At 42.8% G+C, this 19336-nt stretch overlaps 1 protein-coding gene across 1 annotated transcript; it reads left to right on the forward strand.

Moving 5' to 3' along the window:
- Nucleotides 1-380: 380 nt before the first annotated feature.
- Nucleotides 381-17336, forward strand: VIRMA (vir like m6A methyltransferase associated). The gene is made up of 10 exons (XM_048508608.1): nt 381-466; nt 4756-4871; nt 6982-7068; nt 8695-8743; nt 9600-9768; nt 11404-11526; nt 12433-12720; nt 14272-14292; nt 14475-15621; nt 16841-17336. The coding sequence occupies exons 1-10, from the start codon at nt 404-406 to the stop codon at nt 17334-17336; spliced, it is 2559 nt and encodes an 852-aa protein (XP_048364565.1). The 5' UTR covers nt 381-403.
- The last annotated feature ends 2000 nt before the right edge of the window (nt 17337-19336 follow it).

A 19336-nucleotide genomic window follows, 5' to 3' on the forward strand; every position in this document is an offset into this window, starting at 1 on the left:
AAGCACTTTTTTCTCCAGCTCTGTTGGCATCCTCACTTGTCTTTCAGGTGCCACCAGGCGACTCCGTTCATTCGTAAGCACAAGGCTGTAAACAAGCCCGCTGGCCACATCCTCTAAACGCTGTGTGCAAAGTGATTCTCTCATTGCGGTGAACCTCGGCCAGTCATACTTTCTTCCCTCACCGTCTTCTGCACGATTACTCAGGAGTAAACCTCGCAGGTCAATGGGGCTTGCTCCCGAGAAGGCGTGACTGAGGTTCATTTTCCGTTTACGCTATAATCACTCCTGCAACAGTCAGGAAAGCGTGAAATGCATCTCCATAGGGTCAAAACGTGCATGCGCAGCCCGTTGGTAACTCCGGAAGCACTTACGTTTTCAGGGCGGGTGCTTCCGCCGAGGGAACATGGCGGCGGACACAACAACGGAGCTTCTTTTTTTAGACACTTTCAAGCACCAGAGCACAGAGGTAACGAGGACGGGGACAGCTGATGTATTCTTTCCGTCCAGTGTTTAGGAGGGGTGGGATAGCGGGGTGGGGGTCCTTTTGCTCCCCGACTGAGGGGTCAGACCTGTGCTGCAGTCAGACTCTGGGGGCGGAGCCACACGCCACCCCCTCTTTATCCCTGCAAAAGTAGCTGAGACTGTCATGAGCCACCACCTTTTGGCATCGCGCTGTCTTTTGTAAGGGGTTTTTGGTGCCGCATACATAACTTACGCTATAGCATATATATATATAACGAGTTGCAATCGTTATAAATGAATTAGTTTTATTTATTTATTTATTCCATTTTTATCCCGCCAATCCCCCAAAGGGCTTGAGGTGGCTTGCAGAATAATTGAAACATAATACAGTAGTTTAAAAAATAATACAAAAATATTGAAATATATAAATATTAAACCAGTTTTAACAGGATGGCAGAAAAATTCAAAGGCATAAAACAGCATATGTGTCGCACCCTGCCGGAGGCTGGAGGATGATTTTAAGAAGAGGAATGCTCTTTTATAAAAAGGGTCCATGGAGTATACTCGTTACTTAGAGCTTCACACATTTTTTGAAGGGTACAGTAGTCTGATAAAAGATTCTTTACCCTAGGCCACTATGACGAGCCATGTTTTTGGGATTCAGCATTAACCAGTGTGGAATCATTACTGCCCTGTGGTAGTCTATCATTCCTATGATTAATAGAAAATGTGGTTGATGCAAGTGATAAAAAGCAGCAAAACCAAGCCCCCCCCCCCCCAAGGACAAGGGAGAGGTTTCTGTATGAAGAGGGGGGTGGGGATTCTAGAAAAATGGGGAAAACAACAAAAATAGTAAAATAAGTCAAGTGAGGACTGAGTATGCTTTTGGAAGCGTGGAATGTTGACAGTGGCTAAAGAAGATAAAATGCATGAATACCAAAAGTGGAAGGGGAGCTGGATTGCACAGGTGCTTTTGATTTTGTAAAATTGTGAAAGGAAGATTTAGGTATGTATGGGACTTCCAAATTGTGTATCCTACTCTGCACAATTCCTTATATGAGCGTCCCTGTGCCCCGCTGTCTCCCAACTCAACGCTCACTCGCCCGCCTGGTTCTAGTCCTTCAGGACTGTTTTCTGTTGCGGAAGCACTCACTTCTACTACAGCACTACAGTGACTTTTATCATTCTGCAGGAAAGGGTATATATAGGTGGCTTCCACCTGGCTGGTGCCTCTGGTGTTGGGGCTTTGGACTTATGCCATGGTTTTGGTGGTGGGGAGGGTTTTTTGCCTTCCCTTGCTGCTGGAAAAACCCCTTGGAAATGGTGGGATGGGGTGCGTTTGGTGCCACATGTGGGTCCCTGGCTCTTTGGATGGGGCTGCTCATTATATTCTGGTGGGTTAATGGAGCACTGGGATGCATCTAGTGCAGGGGTAGGGAACCTGCGGCTCGAGAGCCACATGCGGCTCTTCTGCCCTTGCACTGTGGCTTCACGAGCCGAGCCGCCAGCCCCATCCTTGCCCACCCTGCAGGCAGCAGGGCGGGCGCACCAACTGCCCACGGTTGGCTGGGCCGTGCCGTGGGCTTCCCCTCTCGCCCGCCCTGTTGGAGTGGGGCGGGCGCTTTCCCGGCAGCTGGCAAGGCCGAGCCGCCGGCTTCATCCTTGCCCGCCCTGCAGGCAGCAGGGCGGGCACATCCATGCGCTTCTCAGAATGAGCGGAGTAAAAGGTAACCCCACCCCCTTATATATATAGTGTTATCTTTATTTTAAATGTCAAAAATTATTTGCGGCTCCAAGTGTTTTCTTTTCCCGTGGAAAACGGGTCCAAATGGCTCTTTGGATGTTAAAGGTTCCCTACCCCTGATCTAGTGTATTAGTACTGTACTCTGTTCCACAGAAAGATGATAGTGCGGTTATATATTTGTCTGCCACAGAACAAAGAATGCTGGACCTTCTTTGTTTTAGAATGCTCCACCTGGGTCCTAGTGCCTGCCTAGCCCAGCTCCCCGATCTGTTTGGAAGTCATTTGATGAACTGTAAATTCTATTGTATCCATGTTCAATAATACACAAAATAATGGTTTTGACATATTTGTTTGGGACTATATTCTAATGCAGAAGCATACCATTTTCTCAGTTCTGCACCTCAATTGATCATACAATCATATTTATGTGGAACAAAGTATAGTAATGTTGACCCTATTCTAATCCAAGTGCGATCAGTCTGTGAGGCTTTTTTTATTATTAGCTATACAGCAGCACAACTATGCATTGCCTGGACATTTATGTGGCTTAGTCAGAGGGATGGAGCAATGCTGTTTTCAAATCCTAAGTGAGACATTGTGTGTGCCAGTCCATAGAATTTGTTGCCTGTATTTTGGTACAAAAGCATAGTAAATCCCTTAAATTATATAACTACATTTAAATTGGTTTGTTTCCCTGGAGGAGTGAACCTATGGATTCCAAATGACCCATGTTATGTATATTTCTTTGGATTTGTCAGTTCACTGAACCATGCAAGTATGACTGGCTGAATGCTGTGGCTGTTTACACTGTATTGTATATTTTTTTACCTTTATCCATTATACGCATCAGTACACAACAGAACATGTGAAGAGGTTCACTGGTTAATACATATATTTACACACTTTTAGTGGAGTTGTTGTTAGCTGGATTACAGTATTTTCAGACTGGAGACGGTTAGATAAAAGATTCTTTGTGGTTGTTAAAACAAGAGTTTTTCAAAGTGAACAATGCTTACATTCCATCTAAGACTATGAGTTCTTTAAAAATAATATGTGCACAGAGGTAGGCTTCATGGGCATTTGGGGAACATAACAGCTACGCAAACTAATTTTTATAACAACAATAAATAAATTGGTGCTTAATTTTTTCATATGCAGTGGAAGTATATTGTGCATCATCAATCAAGCTGGAAGTTGGGTGGTCTTTTTGTTTGAAACTGTACTGTGCAAACTGTCTTAGCACACAATTGGAGAGTGGTTTTGGAAAATTATGCCACTTTCTTGGCAGCAAGCCTTACTTGCTTATGTTGCACCATGTCCCATATTGCCTCCAATAAGGAATTGTCAAACCTTCAGAATCTTGAACTTGAGTCAGGATGTTCCTGTTGTATGTGCTTAGTGCCATGATTTGCCAGTGTTTGCATAAACATTCAGTCAGCTGAAGAACTTTTAAAGCTGTTGCTAACATAATTGAAAATGGAGGTTTTAGGTTTAGTCAATGTGTCTGAAAATTACAGGGGAGACTATTTCAACTTGCTTTGTTGATCAACAACTTTTACAACTGGGAAGCATTTTGTGGAATCTGGCCTCAACCTGCTTTCCCATTTGTTCTCATTATAGTGAAAAATTCTGTAATGTTCCCTATATAGTATGATCCCAAGAACATTTGATTATAACAAAATCCACTCAATCCAGTAGTCTAACCAGGAGGTTACCAATGCAAATTTTTCCTTGGCCATTTTTATATTTATAAAAGCATCTCTCAGACTAGAATAGACCATAAACATGTTGAAATGATGAAGCCCCATAGTACCGCTGAGTAAAATTTAATGTTTTGGCAGCCACTCACACATATACATAAACCTCTCGGGCCCAGCTGACTAAGTCACACTTATGTTTTATCCCACTTTCATATCAAATGAGTTTGACATCCCTGGTCTAGAGCAACATCCCATTTCCCCCAGCAGTCAACCCTATGAACAAAGCATAGGGGCCAAAACTTTTCCTAAAGTTGTCTCTTGGCACTGTTATTTAGAGGCTTACTGCTTGTAAATGTGGAGGTTTAGTTACTGTGGCTAGTACCCATTAATAGATCTCACCACCATGAATCCGTCAAATCCCCTTTCAAAGCCATCTGTGTTTTGGCCAATCACTGTGTCCGCTTAGAAGTTAATTCCACCATTTGATTATTCATTGAGTAAGGAAGTACTTTCTTTTATCTGGTCTGAATCTGTTGCCCATCAACCTCATGCCAGTAAGTTCTAGTATTAAGGGAGAGGGAGACGTTTCTCCACTCCCTCACATTATTTAAGAAACCTGTGTCTGCATTTTTCCCCCCCTTGGCCCTACGAATGGCAAGCAGTGTGGTGTGGGTGGCACTTTTCAGGAATAATAGGCAGATACGGCTGTCATTCTTCTAAGGTAATTTCTGGGCTACGTGCCATATAGTTTTTTTTCCTCAGGGCAGCTCAGTATTCTTCAAAAGTGCTTATGCAGCAGAACGAGGGCATTTTGTTACTCTTCATGTATTTTATTTTGATTGTTTTTAGCAAAGTACCAAAGTAGATGTGGTTCGTTTTCCATGTGTGGTTTACATCAACGAAGTACGTGTCATTCCTCCAGGAGTAAGAGCTCACTCTAATTTACCTGACAATAGGGCATATGGGTAAGTGCAAAATGCTAAAGAGACAGCTAACTACTGCTTATTAAACAAGAAGCTTTGATTTGCAGGGTGATTTTTCACGTTCTCAACAATGTAGGTTGAGGGATAAGTTGTTATTTCCATTGTATAGACGAAAACCTTTCTGAGAGACAGTGACTTTGAGCCCAATCAACATGGGGGCGGGTGCCCTCAAGGAGCATCAGAGGGTCTTGCCGATTCATTTGCTGTCTTCGTCAGAGCAAAGGGCACCCTTGCCAGTGGAGGGGGCAAAGGCACCGATGGCTGGCCACCCCTCAGGTCCATGGCAGTGAGAGCTGGAAGTCTAGACCACTGTGGAGCTGTGCTGATGTCCTGATTGGGCACTTGCATGGGGGTGGGCCAGGATGTTCCTGGGGGTGGAGACAACACTAGTCAGCTTCTACCCCAGGTTTGCAGCTGGTTATGCTGCGTCCCGTGTCCTGGACTTACTCCACCCTTTTGGATGATGTAAATCCATTAAGCCCTGTGGAGGGCTTTCCATTGGTGGTGGGTTTTTTAAAAAAAACTTTTGCCACCTTCCTGCTCCTCCAGAAAACCCTCTGGAGGTGGTGGGGCACTGGAGACAGCTGGGGATCCGTTCAACACACTGACATGGTTTCCTTTCTACCACAAGTCCATTACGGAGGTCAGCTTAAATTCATATCTGCCTGTGTGAATCACAAGAAAATCCCATTTGTATCTAGGTAAATGTGCTGACTTTTCTCTTTGATAATAACTGCTCATTCTTTATGCAGTTCATCTGAAACACCTTCTGAGCAGGACCGCATTTATTGTCTTCTAATCGCTCTAGCTGTTTGCATCCATTTGGCTCTATTTCCAGCTGTAATGCTGAGTTTGCCATTGACCTCTCCCGAAGCCCTCTGGCATATTAAAACTTAAGGGAAAGCTGCACAGGTTTGCACTGAACATCTCAGTTTGCACTGAACATCTGAAGAGGTGGAAGTAATGTGATGTTGTTTCTGCTTCTTCCAAATGTCATGCAATTTGAGAGACCTTCACCTTCCACCCCAAGATCTCTGCATGTGTCGGAGGGCTTTGCTTATCCAGAATAATCAGACAACTGGCCTTGCTCAGGGTCATAGGACACGTTCCTTCCCCGTCACTCACTATATCCTGTGGCTTTGGGCTCGTGTACCTCCTATTTCCACCTCTCCTGTTGAATAGCTTTGTTGCCTTTGGCTGTTACTGAGTTTCTGACAGTGTGATGTCATATTCAGGTTCCTCCCGTTCCCTCAGCCTGTCTTGAGCTTTCATAGGGCTCTTCTGGAAGGTTCTGAGGCAGCTTGCCTGATTCTCAGCCTATTATGTAGGTTGGCTCTGTGGCTCAGGGGGAAGTTCCCAATGGGGATTAATCACTGTGGCTTCTTCTGGGTAGGGGAGCCAGGGCACAGTAACAAGCTTGAGTATCCAGCACTTTTGATTAATCAACAAAAAGCACCACTGCCCATTCCCTACGGGTGCCAGTTTTTGCTGTTCTAGGTTTGTAGTATAAAGTAGTTAGATCTGAACATCTTAATTTTCCAACTTCTGAAAGCAGCAAAGATTGTCATATTAAACTAATATTATTGAACTTTACTAATACTAGTAATATTCCCTCAGCTAGGGAATCAATCTCAAAGGTGTAGCATGTTGCCAAAACCCTGGATAATGCTGGTTGTTATATTGGTATTATGCTTAATAAAGGTTTTATGTATGTACGTTGCCAAAACATCAAAAAAGTATTAGATTTAAATATAGGAGCTAAGAGAGAGAGTTTTGTAAATGCAATATCTGTATTTGCTGAGCAATAGTTTATGGTATATCTGATTTTTTGGTTTCGTTATGTATGCATGTATTATTATTTTTATTAATGTTATATAAAAGACTGATAAATCTGGGTCATTCTAATAATAATAGAAGCCAGGAGTAAATGCCTTGCAAATGAAAAGGTGGATATATATTTTATGATATAAAAGGTGTTTTTATCTTCTAGTAGGTTATTGCATATGTGATAATCAGTATTTCAGGGCTTAGCTATCTTGTTTATCAAGCTCCAGCAGAATAATATTTTCTTTCGCTTTTGCTCTGTTCCCAGTGAGACATCCCCTCATACATTTCAGCTAGACCTGTTTTTCAACAATGTCAGCAAGCCAAGTGCCCCTGTATTTGACAGGCTGGGAAGGTAAGTGCGTATAAAATTATTTAATAAACATTGGATTTTACTTAGTTCTGGAACTGTAGAGAACAAACGTGATTTCTGGTTTGCTGCGCTTGGCAGGGTGATAATTCATAGCTGCTTCTTCACTACTGCAAAGCTAATGTCTACTTAATCTTACTGTTCTGTAACCACTGAGCACATGCTAAAGGGTGTTTCTGGTGTCATATTGAAAAAACTATAGCAGGGCAGCACAAGGATTGGATTTTCTATGTTTTCATTTTTCTCAGGGTATAGAGAAAATTATGTTGGAAATATCTGAGAATCCAAGAAGAATGCATTTATTTTATAGAATTGTATGAGCTTGTATGAAATTATATTACATGTTGTAAGGAATTATCAAGAATTTTTGCAAATGGTAATATTGGGATTCTCTGAACTGTGACTACAAGATGGAGAGTGGGGGCCCTCTCCTCCCCCTCCTCCCTCTCTATTGATCAAATTTCTTCCAGCAGCCTGGTAAATACTGCATTGGCCATGATATGAACTAAATGCTGACCTGACTTAGTAAAGATTTGCTAACCAGCATTCAGTTCTGCTTTAAAACATTGTTTGGAGTTAACCCTGTTAACTGTTGCCAATGTAACACTTCGCTCTGGCAAAGGCCAGTGACAAAATTATCTCGGGGGGGGAGGGGGGAATGTGTGATACTCTGACTGGCTTCTAAATCTGTTAAAAGTTCCTCAGTGTTATGCCTGTATTGGTCTGAAATTTCTAAAATAGTTTGCCCAATATTTGTGCATCAGACAAGAATGAACAGCTTTAACGCTTGTGAGAGTGATATTTTGCAGAACTGGGATGGCAGTTGATCTCGTAGAACTGGGATTGCTGCTACAGTGCTTTGGGTCAGTAGTGGGCTAAGGTCGCTTCCCAAGACGTTTACATTCAGTTTTCCATTAGTGAATTAGTACATTCAGTCTTCCATATGCCCCTGAGATGAGTTGGTGATGAGTCTTATGTCCCTGTTGCGTATGCCCACTTATGGAGTGGCTTATAGATTAAATTCCAAGTCTGAACCCAGCCCTACCACAGTCACAGGAAGTGCTAAGAGCAGTTAATTCTGCTTGGGTGGCTCAACTAGTGTTTTCCTCTAGGACACAGGTGTCAAACTCGTGGCCCTCCAGATGTTATGGACTACAGTTCCCATCATCCACTGCCAGCATGATGCTGGCAGGGGATGATGGGAACTGTAGTCCATAACATCTGGAGGGCCACGAGTTTGACACCTATGCTAGGACCTTTATATGATTCGCTGGTAGTTGTAGAAAAGATACTTTGCAGAAAAGATTGAGGGGATGAGGTCAGATAAGTCACCTGATAGTGGCTCACATTCCAGGAATAGAATCACCCCTCAGTGGTGTATTGTAGCAGTTTCCATGTGTTTTGCTTAAGGTTAAAGCAGGTACAAATATAGTCCTGGTTGGAATGCCTTTAGTCTTTCACTGAAGTCAAGACTGTCATCCTGGAGTTCAGAACACTGTTTATAAGCAAGTCCCCAAGTGATACAGGATGCTGGCGCAAATCTGATTTCTTTACACACTCAGTCTTATGGTTCGTTTAATATCTAACACATGTCGTTCTTTTGTTTAACAGTCTGGAATACGATGAGAACTCTTCCATTATATTTAGGCCCAATCCAAAGGTAATTGTACATTTTGATGCTGACCCTTTGTTTTAAGGCAATTAAAAAACAGAATATTCTCAGTTCAATAGGAAATGCCGGAGACTTGGACTTTGCAAGACAGCTAATGCAAAGTATCTGACCGGCTGTTGGGACGCCACTTAGCGTAGAATTAGTAACTGAGGAAGTCTTCCTTTCGTTAGACGACAGTGTGCCTTCAAACTCCTTTACTTCTTTCATCTTGAGGCGACTACTGTTTTCAGAAAGGACATCATGTTTTCAGTCATCTATTTGCCACTGTGAGGACTAGAAACTTTAAATGCTGGAGCTAAGTCTCCAAAGACTGCTGTAGGAGTTAACCACCATCTAATCTAATTCCATAGACTGTCTTATATAAACACTATGCATTTCTCTTGATTGAGGAAAACTCTGTCTCAAAAGCAGGGCACACCTTCCAAAAGAGAACGTATTTCAGAATATTTTTTTCAAGTGTCCCAAAATATATATTTTTTTCTGTTAGGTAAATTGAAACACAGGATGGGAGGAAAATGGGAAAAGTTGGCAGTGGTGGACAGTGGGTTTCACATCTCTACACTCATAGTCAGTTAATCTCTGGCCATTTAATTTTTTTTCTTTTCCTCTTTTCATTTTGGTTCATTTCCTAAGCCATATTTTCTGCCTACACAGCGAGTCCCTTGAGTTGATAAGAGAAATATGCTTTGTCTGTAGTTGACCATGTTGTGCAATTTTGCTTATTCACTCAGAGGCCAGCCTGTTCACTATTAGAGGGGATGATTGTCGTTGAGTTAGTCAGGTAGGTGCAAGTGGGTGTTTTCAGGGTTATTTTTGAATTCTTACCTTTTCTTTTAAAAACTAGGTTAACACAGATGGCTTAGTTCTAAGGGGCTGGTACAACTGCTTGACCCTGGCAATCTATGGCTCTGTTGACAGAGTAGTAAGCCATGACAGGGACTCTCCTCCGCCACCCCCTCCGCCACCTCCACCTCCTCAGCAGCAAACAGCTTTGAAAAGGACCCCCAAACTCGGTGAGTGTTCTTGAAACTAATGGGTTTTTTTAATCTTCAGGTTGTTGAAGAGTCTTTCGGTGTGAGTTGTATCCTCTAGCTAGCAGCTCTAAATGTTGCCTTTCACTACTATTATTTCTGAAGCGTTTGGTTGTAGCCCATGACGTTACCTCTGCGCATACCTTGAACAGTATCCATTCAGGTACTTCCCGTCGGAGCCTCGAAATGTGATATTGAGTAGCCATTTTGTGGTTTGGTGCAAAATCTATCAGAAGATGTATACTCATATAAAAGGCAGTTTCACTTTAACAAAACTTGGGGGTAAGGTTCTTGAAATAAAAGGGACTTTCTTTTGAGTTAACCTCCTTCAGATTTCTCCTACAGTGAGGTAACAGTGAGGTGGCAGAGTGGATGGTGCCACCAAGACTAGAAGTCAGTGGACTCCAACCTTTTTGAGCCCATGAGCACATTTGTAATTCTGCCACAGCATGTTGGTTGCAGCAACAAAATGGCTGTCACAAAATGGCTGCCGCAGGTGGTGAAGCCAGCCACATAGTGATCGCCACAGCTTAGATTCAGTAACTCAGTGTAAATGCTTGTGCTGAGGTAGTTCTTCCAAGCAAAATGTGATCATTATCTCCTGCCTGTAGTCTGAAGAGGCATGGTGCATTTTGTCATCTCATTTCTCTTGCATGCATAAGGCTCAGGAGAAATGTATTTATTTAAAATATTTATATTTTGCCTTTCTACAGTGCTCAACGTGGTTTATGAAATGTAATGATACATAACGTAAAACATAGTTAAAAACACATGAATTGAAATTCATCAAGTTGAAATTGATCATTGCTACCAGCTGCCAGTGACGTTTATTAATTGCTTTAGTTAAAGGTGTGTCAAAATAATTCTGCTTTTCACCTTTTGCAAAAGGAAGAAAGTGTAGTGGGGTTCCATACTGTGCCTGGCAGACTGTTCTAAAGCGTTGGGGCAATCACTGAAAAAGAGTGTTCATGGAGCTGTATTTGAATAAAACTCCTAGATAGCAGGACTGTCGGAAGTAAGGTGCCTTTATTGGTGCACAGGCTTATTAGAATGCTGTTCAATATGTATGCAGGCCCCAGGCCATTAATATGAAGTAAGGGGAATTTAAAAAGTTGTTGGGTCCTTTATTTCTTTTCTGGATTGTGACACTTTAAATATTTCCGCTTGTTTCATTTTACAGAGCAGCGTAACCATTAGCTGTAAACACATGGTCTCTCTGGCCTCATTATGGGTTGCATCCCAGAAGTCTTAACAGGAGGCTTTTCCCTCCCATGGAAGGAAACTCTGCCAGCATGAGGCTTCTGAGTAAATCACCTCCACCAGCAGAACTGGATCTGTGGTGTCTAACATGGTTAATTGCAGCAGTATGCTCTCCTAATATCACTGTGGACATATGGTTTTATGTTTGTTTGGTTATTCCAAATGTACTGGCCGCCCTTCCGAAACTGGTGATTATTATGTGCACTTCTTGATAAAATTATCTTTCTTTTGTCTGTCTTGTTGGATTTGAACCTGCTGTGACAGTTTCCTGACATGGAAGATCTGTGGTTTTCTTTTTCCGTTGTTGCGTTATGAAGAATTGTTGTTGTTTTTTAATTTTTAAAAATGACTTTACAGCTGATGGTGAGAAAGAGGACCAATTCAACGGCAGTCCTCCGCGACCGCAGCCTCGAGGACCCAGGACCCCACCTGGACCTCCTCCTCCAGACGATGATGAAGATGAGCCAATGCCTGTGTCAGGTACCTTCTCTTCCTTCCGGTCATTGTCTGCTCACGTCTACTCATAAGCAGAATGAGGAATGCTTCATTTTACTAGTCAGGATTGTAACATTTCACTGGTAATATCAGATTTCTGCTTCTAATGAAAGGGTCTGTGGTTTGATGTGTAATGATGAGTTCAGTTTGAAAATAAGGACAAATGTCTTGAACTCTGGTATCCTGCGACAGCCCACGGTACTCTGCCGACAGTACTGAGTTGTGGTGTGGGCAATCTCATGCATTACACACAGTAATAAGTCAGGTGGTACCACAGTCTGCATTCAATGGAGAGCTGAAACCCATTTGGCTTTATATGACATTTACCTTTATGATGTGTGCATTTTCAAGCACTGCTTTGGTACATGCTCATCTTTAGTGTTGAGGTGTTCACATGCAAGTTCTTGGGTGTAAGGGCAGCCCAACCTGTGCTGAACTGTAAAGCTCAGAGGTGACCTTGGGCAAGTTGTTAATCCACAGCCTCCCCTATTTCACTTGTGGGTGAGTTTTGCAGTTGCTCTGGGCTCTCCAGAGGAATTAAAGCAGTCTTCAGTCCAGTTCTCTGTATGGAATAGCTGAGTTGCATCCTAGTGTTTCCAGGCGGGTTTGCTTTTCAGGGAATCATCACTGAGAAATGGCAATTGTAACGGAGTATGTGCTGAATTGTGTATTTAAAATCCTTCCACAAATCCTTGTCTTTAAAGAGTAAGTGGTTTGTATAGAAAGACTATAAAGTTAAAATAATTCTTTTAAAAGAAGTTTGATTCAAATAGCTCTTTTTCCTCATTAGCCTTTATTGTAGGTTGCTTTCACTCTTGTTTCTTTTTTAATGGCACAATTTCTGCCGCACATTATAAATATCCTGCCTTGCTTTTATTATTCCCTTTTCAGTGGTCAGAGAAAAAGATGATGATGTTGATCACAGGGAGGATTACTTCGAACCCATTTCTCCCGATCGGACGTCTGTTCATCCAGATGGCCCGTATTCTGATGAAGGAGAAGTGGAAGAAGACCAAACTGAAGAAGCGGAGGATGATGAAGAGGGGGTGGACGTTGAGGAAGAGGAGGAGGATGAAGAGGATGACGATGGTCAAACGGTAGAGAGTATTCCAGAGGATGAAGAAGAAGAGGAGGAAGAGGATGAGGAGGAAGAAGGCGACGACGAAGAAGAAGGTGAAGGTAGGCAGAACATAAAAACAGAAATTAATGAGGGCTGATTCAGATGTGTTTTCACTTCATGGTAGACTCAGCAGTTGACTCTTGCACCGTGCGTGGCAACTTTCAACCACTGTAAAGGATATAAGCACATATGAGCAACTTTACTGGGTCATAGAAGTGGTTCATCTGGTTCAGCATCTTGTTCCCACAGTGTTTAACTGGATGCCCCTAGAAAGCATAGAAGTGGGGCTCGGAGTCACTGGACACAGTGTGTAACAGCCTTCCCTCTGTGATACACCTCTGAAGATGCCAGCCACAGATGCAGGCGAAACATTAGGAACAAGATCCACCAGACCACAGCCCCACATCCCGGAAAACCCACCACAACCACCTGTCCCTGTTGTTCTACAGCAGGTGGTATTCAGATGTCATGAGTTGAATGACTCAGGCAGAAATTTAATGGTCCCCCCTACACCAGTCAGCTAAAGGAAAATGCTCTCACTTGGGACCATTAATGAAGTAGTGCTGAGCATGTGTGAGCGAGCTGAACTTGAGAGTGAAATTAATGGTTGGTGTTCAAGCTCTTAAATAAAAAAGGAGAAAAAGCTTTTCAGGTGGGAACTGTGCCTTGAGGGGGGTATTCTGTTAATTTTCTAACCAACACTTTTTTGGGGTGGTGGTGGTGGTGGTGGTTCCCAACATTTAAATGTTCAGATGCTTAAAACAGTGTTCATCAAGAGAAGCACCTATAGACTTTGCATCTTTTCCGCCAATAAGTAATCTTGTGCCATGAAGGCACAAGTTTTCAATCTCTTGCTATGGAACACCTTTTGCCAAAATAGGGCTTCTGATGTGTAGAAATCTAATTTTCTTAGGGTAGACGACGTTGTTGCAAGGGAATGGCTCTTTCCCCAGTTGTTGTGAGTGATACTCAGCCAGTGATAATCAGCCATCTTAGTAATGAATGACACAAATGCTCTTCCCCAGTGGGATTCTGCTTCCATTTTTCCATGGTTCTGTTCAAGTAGTTCTACCATTTAGCTCTGCAAATAGCCCTCTGTCCAGATAAGCACCAGGCAGGGATGGAGTTTGCATATGGCTTGGGCTAAGTCAGTCCTACGAATGCCTGATCTGGACATTACGTACCTGCTGCGTTCCTTGTGAGGAGTAATGGACTTGTAGATTAGTAGGGCAAAGATAGTTTTGCACAGTCTTCCTTGAAACATATGAATGCCTATTTGTAGCAGTGTCTTTTGGTCCGTATCGTTTGACTGGGTTGCTGAAGTTGTAGAGACAGAATTGCCTGCCTGCCTGACTTTGTTTTGTGCTTGAAAATTGGAAATCCAGTCATGTTAATTGGGAAATATGTGTCATTGTGTTTAGCGTGGCTTACTTCCAGGTAAGTAGGCCTAGAATTGCAGCCTTACAGAATTTAAAGCAGGCGTTGTTTTGACTGGAGGAAAATTGCTAAAACTAAAGAGTCAGATTTTGTAATGTGCAGATTTCAAAAGAGTAATTAGGTGATGTTTTTGCATCCTTTTCTTATTGGTTGCTTTTTCTCTATATTTTCAGTGGGTGCTTTGCTGATTATTGGTAAGTAATTCTTCAGTAGGTTTAAGGTGGAGTTATTCACCAGGGGGGCACCAGTATATCTAATCAAAAAGAGAGGAATGATTGGGCTGCTTCTTTTTTTTTCAACAGTAACACTTAGCTGACCTTGGTTACGTGCTTGAGTTAAAAATATTTTACAAAGTGATCTTAAAACTTTGTTGCAGGGGATGATGGTTATGAGCAGATTTCAAGCGATGAAGATGGAATTGCTGACTTAGAGCGTGAGACATTCAAGTATCCAAGCTTTGACATCGAATACACAGCTGAGGACCTGGCCAGGGTGCCACCTGTGACCTATGATCCTTTTGACAGGGAGCTGGGGCCCCTTCTGTACTTTAGCTGCCCCTACAAAACCACTTTTGAGGCAGAAGTTGCCAAACTGAGAGATCAGGATCTAGACAAGGAAAATACTGGGACCGCTGAGACCTCTGTTAAGTTGACTGAGCTCCTGGAACTGTATCAGGAGGAAAGAGGGGCAAAATGGGTGACTGCTTTGGAAGAGATTCCAAGTTTAATAGTCAAAGGGCTGAGCTACTTGCAGTTAAAGGACCCGAATCAGGATTACATGAGCCAGTTGGCTGACTGGACAGTGCAGTCTTTAAACCTGCAGGTAGCCCTGAGGCAGCCGATTGCATTGAATGTCCGTCAGCTTAAAGCTGGGACAAAACTGGTCTCTTCACTAGCGGAATGTGGGAGTCAAGGAATCACGGGACTGCTGCAAGCAGGAGTCATTAATTCTTTATTTGAGCTGCTCTTTGCAGATCACGTTTCTTCCTCCCTCAAACTCAATGCTTTCAAAGCTTTGGACAGCATTATCAGCATGACCGAAGGGATGGAGGCCTTTTTGAAGTGCGGGTTGGAGGCGCATGAAAAAAGCAGCTACCAGAGGTTGCTGGAGCTTATCCTGCTGGATCAGACCGTGAGGGTTGTCACCGCAGGGTCTGCCATTCTGCAGAAGTGCCACTTCTATGAGATCTTGTCCGAGGTTAAAAAAATGGCTGACCAGCTGGTGGAAAATTCCCCCCTTCCTAATCATGCTGAGTCTGAGCAGGATTCAGACGCTGGGATCGAGAGAAGCAACCAGGAGTATGAAAATGATGTGGAGGCCCCAATGGATATGGACAACCTTTTGGAGTCCTCTACCCTGAGTGAAGGAGAAGTGGAGAAACTCATTAGCCTTTTGGATGAGATCTTGCATTTAATGGAGAATGCCCCCCATACCATGACCCAGCCGCCTTTGAAATCTTTCCCAACTACAGCACGAATTACAGGTCCGCCAGAAAGGGACGACCCTTTCCCAGTCCTGTTCAGGCAAGTGCACCGAGTTGTCTTTATGCATGCCAAAGGTCTACCGCTTTGTTTGTTTCCCTTTTCAGAATTTATGATTTCAATATATGAAATGCTTTGTTTAACAGGGGCAGCGCTGTATATTAATTCTGGTGATACTGCAGGCAATCTCCTTTCCAAAAATTTCCACTGTTGTGTCTTCTGTCACACTCGTCTTGTAACTCAATATTTAGCCATCTGCTAATCCATTAGTAGGCTTGTAAATCAGAGTGTTTTGTCTTGTGTTGAGAAGGTTTGGATTCAGATCCCCATTTAAAGTTGAAGCTTGCTGAACGGCGGTAGTCAAGATCTCTCAGCTGAACATGACTCATGGAATGGTTACTATGATCAAATGGTATAATTGCATGAAAACCATTCTAAGGTGGGAGGAAGGGCAGGACACATATATGGCAAATTTGTTTCTTTAATAAAGTACAGGTATTCAGGAAGGCGGGGAGGATGAAGTTGCCCTCCTGCTGTCCGAATTTTATGAGCCTCTAAAAATCCCTGTCCTCTCCTCAACTGCATGTTTTATAAGATTGTGGCTGTCACTTCTGAGTTCGTCTGCCACACTTTATCCTGTCCCTCTTTCAAGCAAGGTGGACTACTTCACACCTTCTTCCATTTAGACTTTGCAACATACCTATGAAGTAGATTAGGCCGAGAGAGATTGCTGTCCCAAGGTCACATAGTGAGCTTCATGGCAAAGTGGAGTTTCGAACCTCAGTCTCCAAAATTCTGCGGTGACCACGACATAAGACTGCCTCTCATATTTAGTAGAACTATGGAGTAAGCCATTTATGTCTTGGGTAATTCCTAAAATTGATGGTGTACCTCACAACATTTAACTAACTCCAGTAGACAGCGTTACGATTGATTGCGTGAAGGAAAATTAGGCCATTTTTAAATAAAAGCTTCAGATGAGTCTTTCCATCTTTTAAATAAAATGAATAGGGAAAACATACAATTGCTAAGCAAACCTAGAATTAGCTGTCAGTTTTGAGGTTTCTTTTTCTCACTATAGGCTTCCCTGACCAGATAGGAGCAGAAATATTATTCTGTGGTCCTGTGTTCAAAATCACAATGAATATTTGTGATATGAATACATGTTGCATGTAAGCTTGCCATCTCATGTTACAGGAAATGGTCAGTATACTGTATCTTCCAATAAAGTCATGCAAGTTTCTGTTTAATGTTTCACTAGGTACCTCCATAATCACCATTTCTTGGAATCCGTGACATTGTTGCTGTCCAGTCCAATAACAAACGTGCACCCTGGAGTGCTTCAGTCCATCAGGGATATCCTGAGGTTCTTGGTGCAGTCCCAGAAAGGTCTCCTTTTCTTCCTCTCTGAATATGAAGCCACCAACCTGCTGGTTCGAGCCTTTTGCCAGTTTTCTGACCCCGATCAAGAGGAAGGTCTTCAGACAGACGGGGCAAGTGACGAGGCGTTTCCCCTATGGCTGCTTCACTCCACACAGACTCTTCAGTGTATCTCAGAACTGTTCTGCCACTTCCAACGCTGCACGGCCACTGACGAAACAGATCATTCAGACCTCCTAGGAACCCTTCATAACCTTTACTTGATCACCTTTAACCCTGTAGGACGGTCTGCTGTAGCCCACGTCTTCAGCCTTGAGAAGAACCTCCAGAGTCTTCTTACTTTAATGGAGTTCTATTCTAAAGAGGCTTTAGGGTAACTATAATTTCTGTTCCTTTACTTCAGGTTGTACACATTAAGCTACATCAGGGGTAGGGAACCTGCGGCTCTCCAGATGTTCAGGAACTACAATTCCCATCAGTCTCTGTCAGCATGGCCAATTGGCCATGCTGACAGAGGCTGATGGGAATTGTAGTTCCTGAACATCTGGAGAGCCGCAGGTTCCCTACCCCTGTTCTAGTTCATTGATACATCAAAATCCAACACAGTCTGTCGCACTATCCAAATTAGCAAAATGACAAATTTGCCTGTTGCCAACAAACCAGGATTATATCAATATCCAGAAGTCACAACAAGCTACAACTGAAATCTAACAGGTAACCGCTAGAGTTTACTGCTCTGCTCACAAAAGGTCCATGCTTCTCCCAAGTCCTTACTCTAGTACCTAGGTGTCAAACTCGAGGCCCTCCCAATATTATGGACTACAGTTCCCATCATGAAAACAACAGCATCATGCTGGCAGGGGATTATGGGAACTGTAGTCCATAACATCTGGAGGGCCGCAAGTTTGACACCTGTGCTCTAGTACGTGGAGCTTAATGCAATACTTCCTGGCTCATGCAAGCTCGAATGCAGGATCCTTTGAAGAGCACACTGGATTGGAATTGGTCGCTCTATGCACTAGTGAATGAGAAGGAGCACAGGTGAACACCACAGTCATCTGCAGCTGTACTGTGCAGGTGCAATCCCTAGTTTAGAAACCATGACCTGCTTGTGATGTTGGAACGCAGTCTAAGCATTTTGGCCCACAGTGTTCTACCTCTAGTACAAGCAGTGGTGGGATTCAAATAATTTAAAAACTGGTTGTTTATAAGCACCATTTTAACAACCGGTTCTGCTGAAGTGGTGAGAACCTGCTGAATCCCACCACTGAGTATGAAGTACTTAATCAAATGCAGCAAATTAAAAAAAAAACCTAATTGGGGGTTCCTCAATTCAACTCAGAGCCACAATAGGTCATTTTACACGTTTAGAATGTTGTAGAATTTTAACTGCTATTAGCTCTCAGTCATAGAATATATTACAGCTTCCATTACACTAATTCAAACCTTTCTGGTTCTCCCAAAGCAAAATTATCACCACCAGATATCTGCTGTATTGGTGAAGTTCAAGAATGTTGACCAGCTGAAATTAGTATCATACTTCTAGCCTCGATTAATTGCCTCAGCTTAAATCAATACTGTAGAAATCACCTTCCATGACCCTGCTGCTGTTCTAAAACTCCATTTTTAATCATAATTTATTAACCCATTGCTGGTGCAGAATTGCTTGTACTGCAGGCATGGTATCACACAGTGTTATTTTTAGAACATCTGGCAAGGTGAGATTTAAATCAATGCCACAAGAGCCATCACAAAATCAGAGGATGACCAGCATGCACCTGGTGTCAAGCGTCCAAAGAAACTCCAATTAACATATTGTTTGGCATACTGAGTTAGATGAATTTCAATGCTTATGGAAAGAGCAAGAAAAGGGTCTGTTCACTTCATCCCCCGGTTTTTAAAATATTTCACTCAGACAAAGAAAACATCTAATCCTGGAAGCTTTGCAGCAATGCTGAAATCAGGGAGGGGGGCAGGGGGAGGTGCGTCAGCAAAGGCCCTGCAAGGAAGCTTAAAAACAGCCTGCTTGTTCTATGTCTGGCTCAAATCTAGATAGGCTCCAATTTGATTAAACATTAAATGCCTGTTTTAAGACCGTTTTGTGTGATGGAATCATTCCAATCTGCCTTTCTACACACACACCCGCCCCGTGCATTACATATATTCTTATTTACAGTTTAACATTAACATTATTTGTATTCGGGTTGCAAGGAGCGGTAAAAGAACTGATTCTTAAACCATCCCATTTGGCATCGTTAAAGGCAAAAGGAAGAAAACACCATCTAAAAGTCTACGTTCAATTAAAATGTATTCCACGCTGAGAGATTATCATAATCCTTGATGGGTCACACTGTACGAAAGAGGCTTCTTTGTTCTC

Source organism: Sphaerodactylus townsendi, linkage group LG09 (genome assembly GCF_021028975.2).
Source record: "Sphaerodactylus townsendi isolate TG3544 linkage group LG09, MPM_Stown_v2.3, whole genome shotgun sequence".
Taxonomy (NCBI): domain Eukaryota; kingdom Metazoa; phylum Chordata; class Lepidosauria; order Squamata; family Sphaerodactylidae; genus Sphaerodactylus; species Sphaerodactylus townsendi.

Excerpts from the sequence above, each read along its gene's own strand:
- VIRMA (XM_048508608.1), top strand. The coding sequence starts at position 404 with ATGGCGGCGGACACAACAACGGAGCTTCTTTTTTTAGACACTTTCAAG. Across the intron at positions 7,069-8,694 it reads GTATTTGACAGGCTGGGAAG|TCTGGAATACGATGAGAACT; the intron begins GTAAGTGCGTAT and ends TTTGTTTAACAG. Across the intron at positions 11,527-12,432 it reads TGAGCCAATGCCTGTGTCAG|TGGTCAGAGAAAAAGATGAT; the intron begins GTACCTTCTCTT and ends TTCCCTTTTCAG.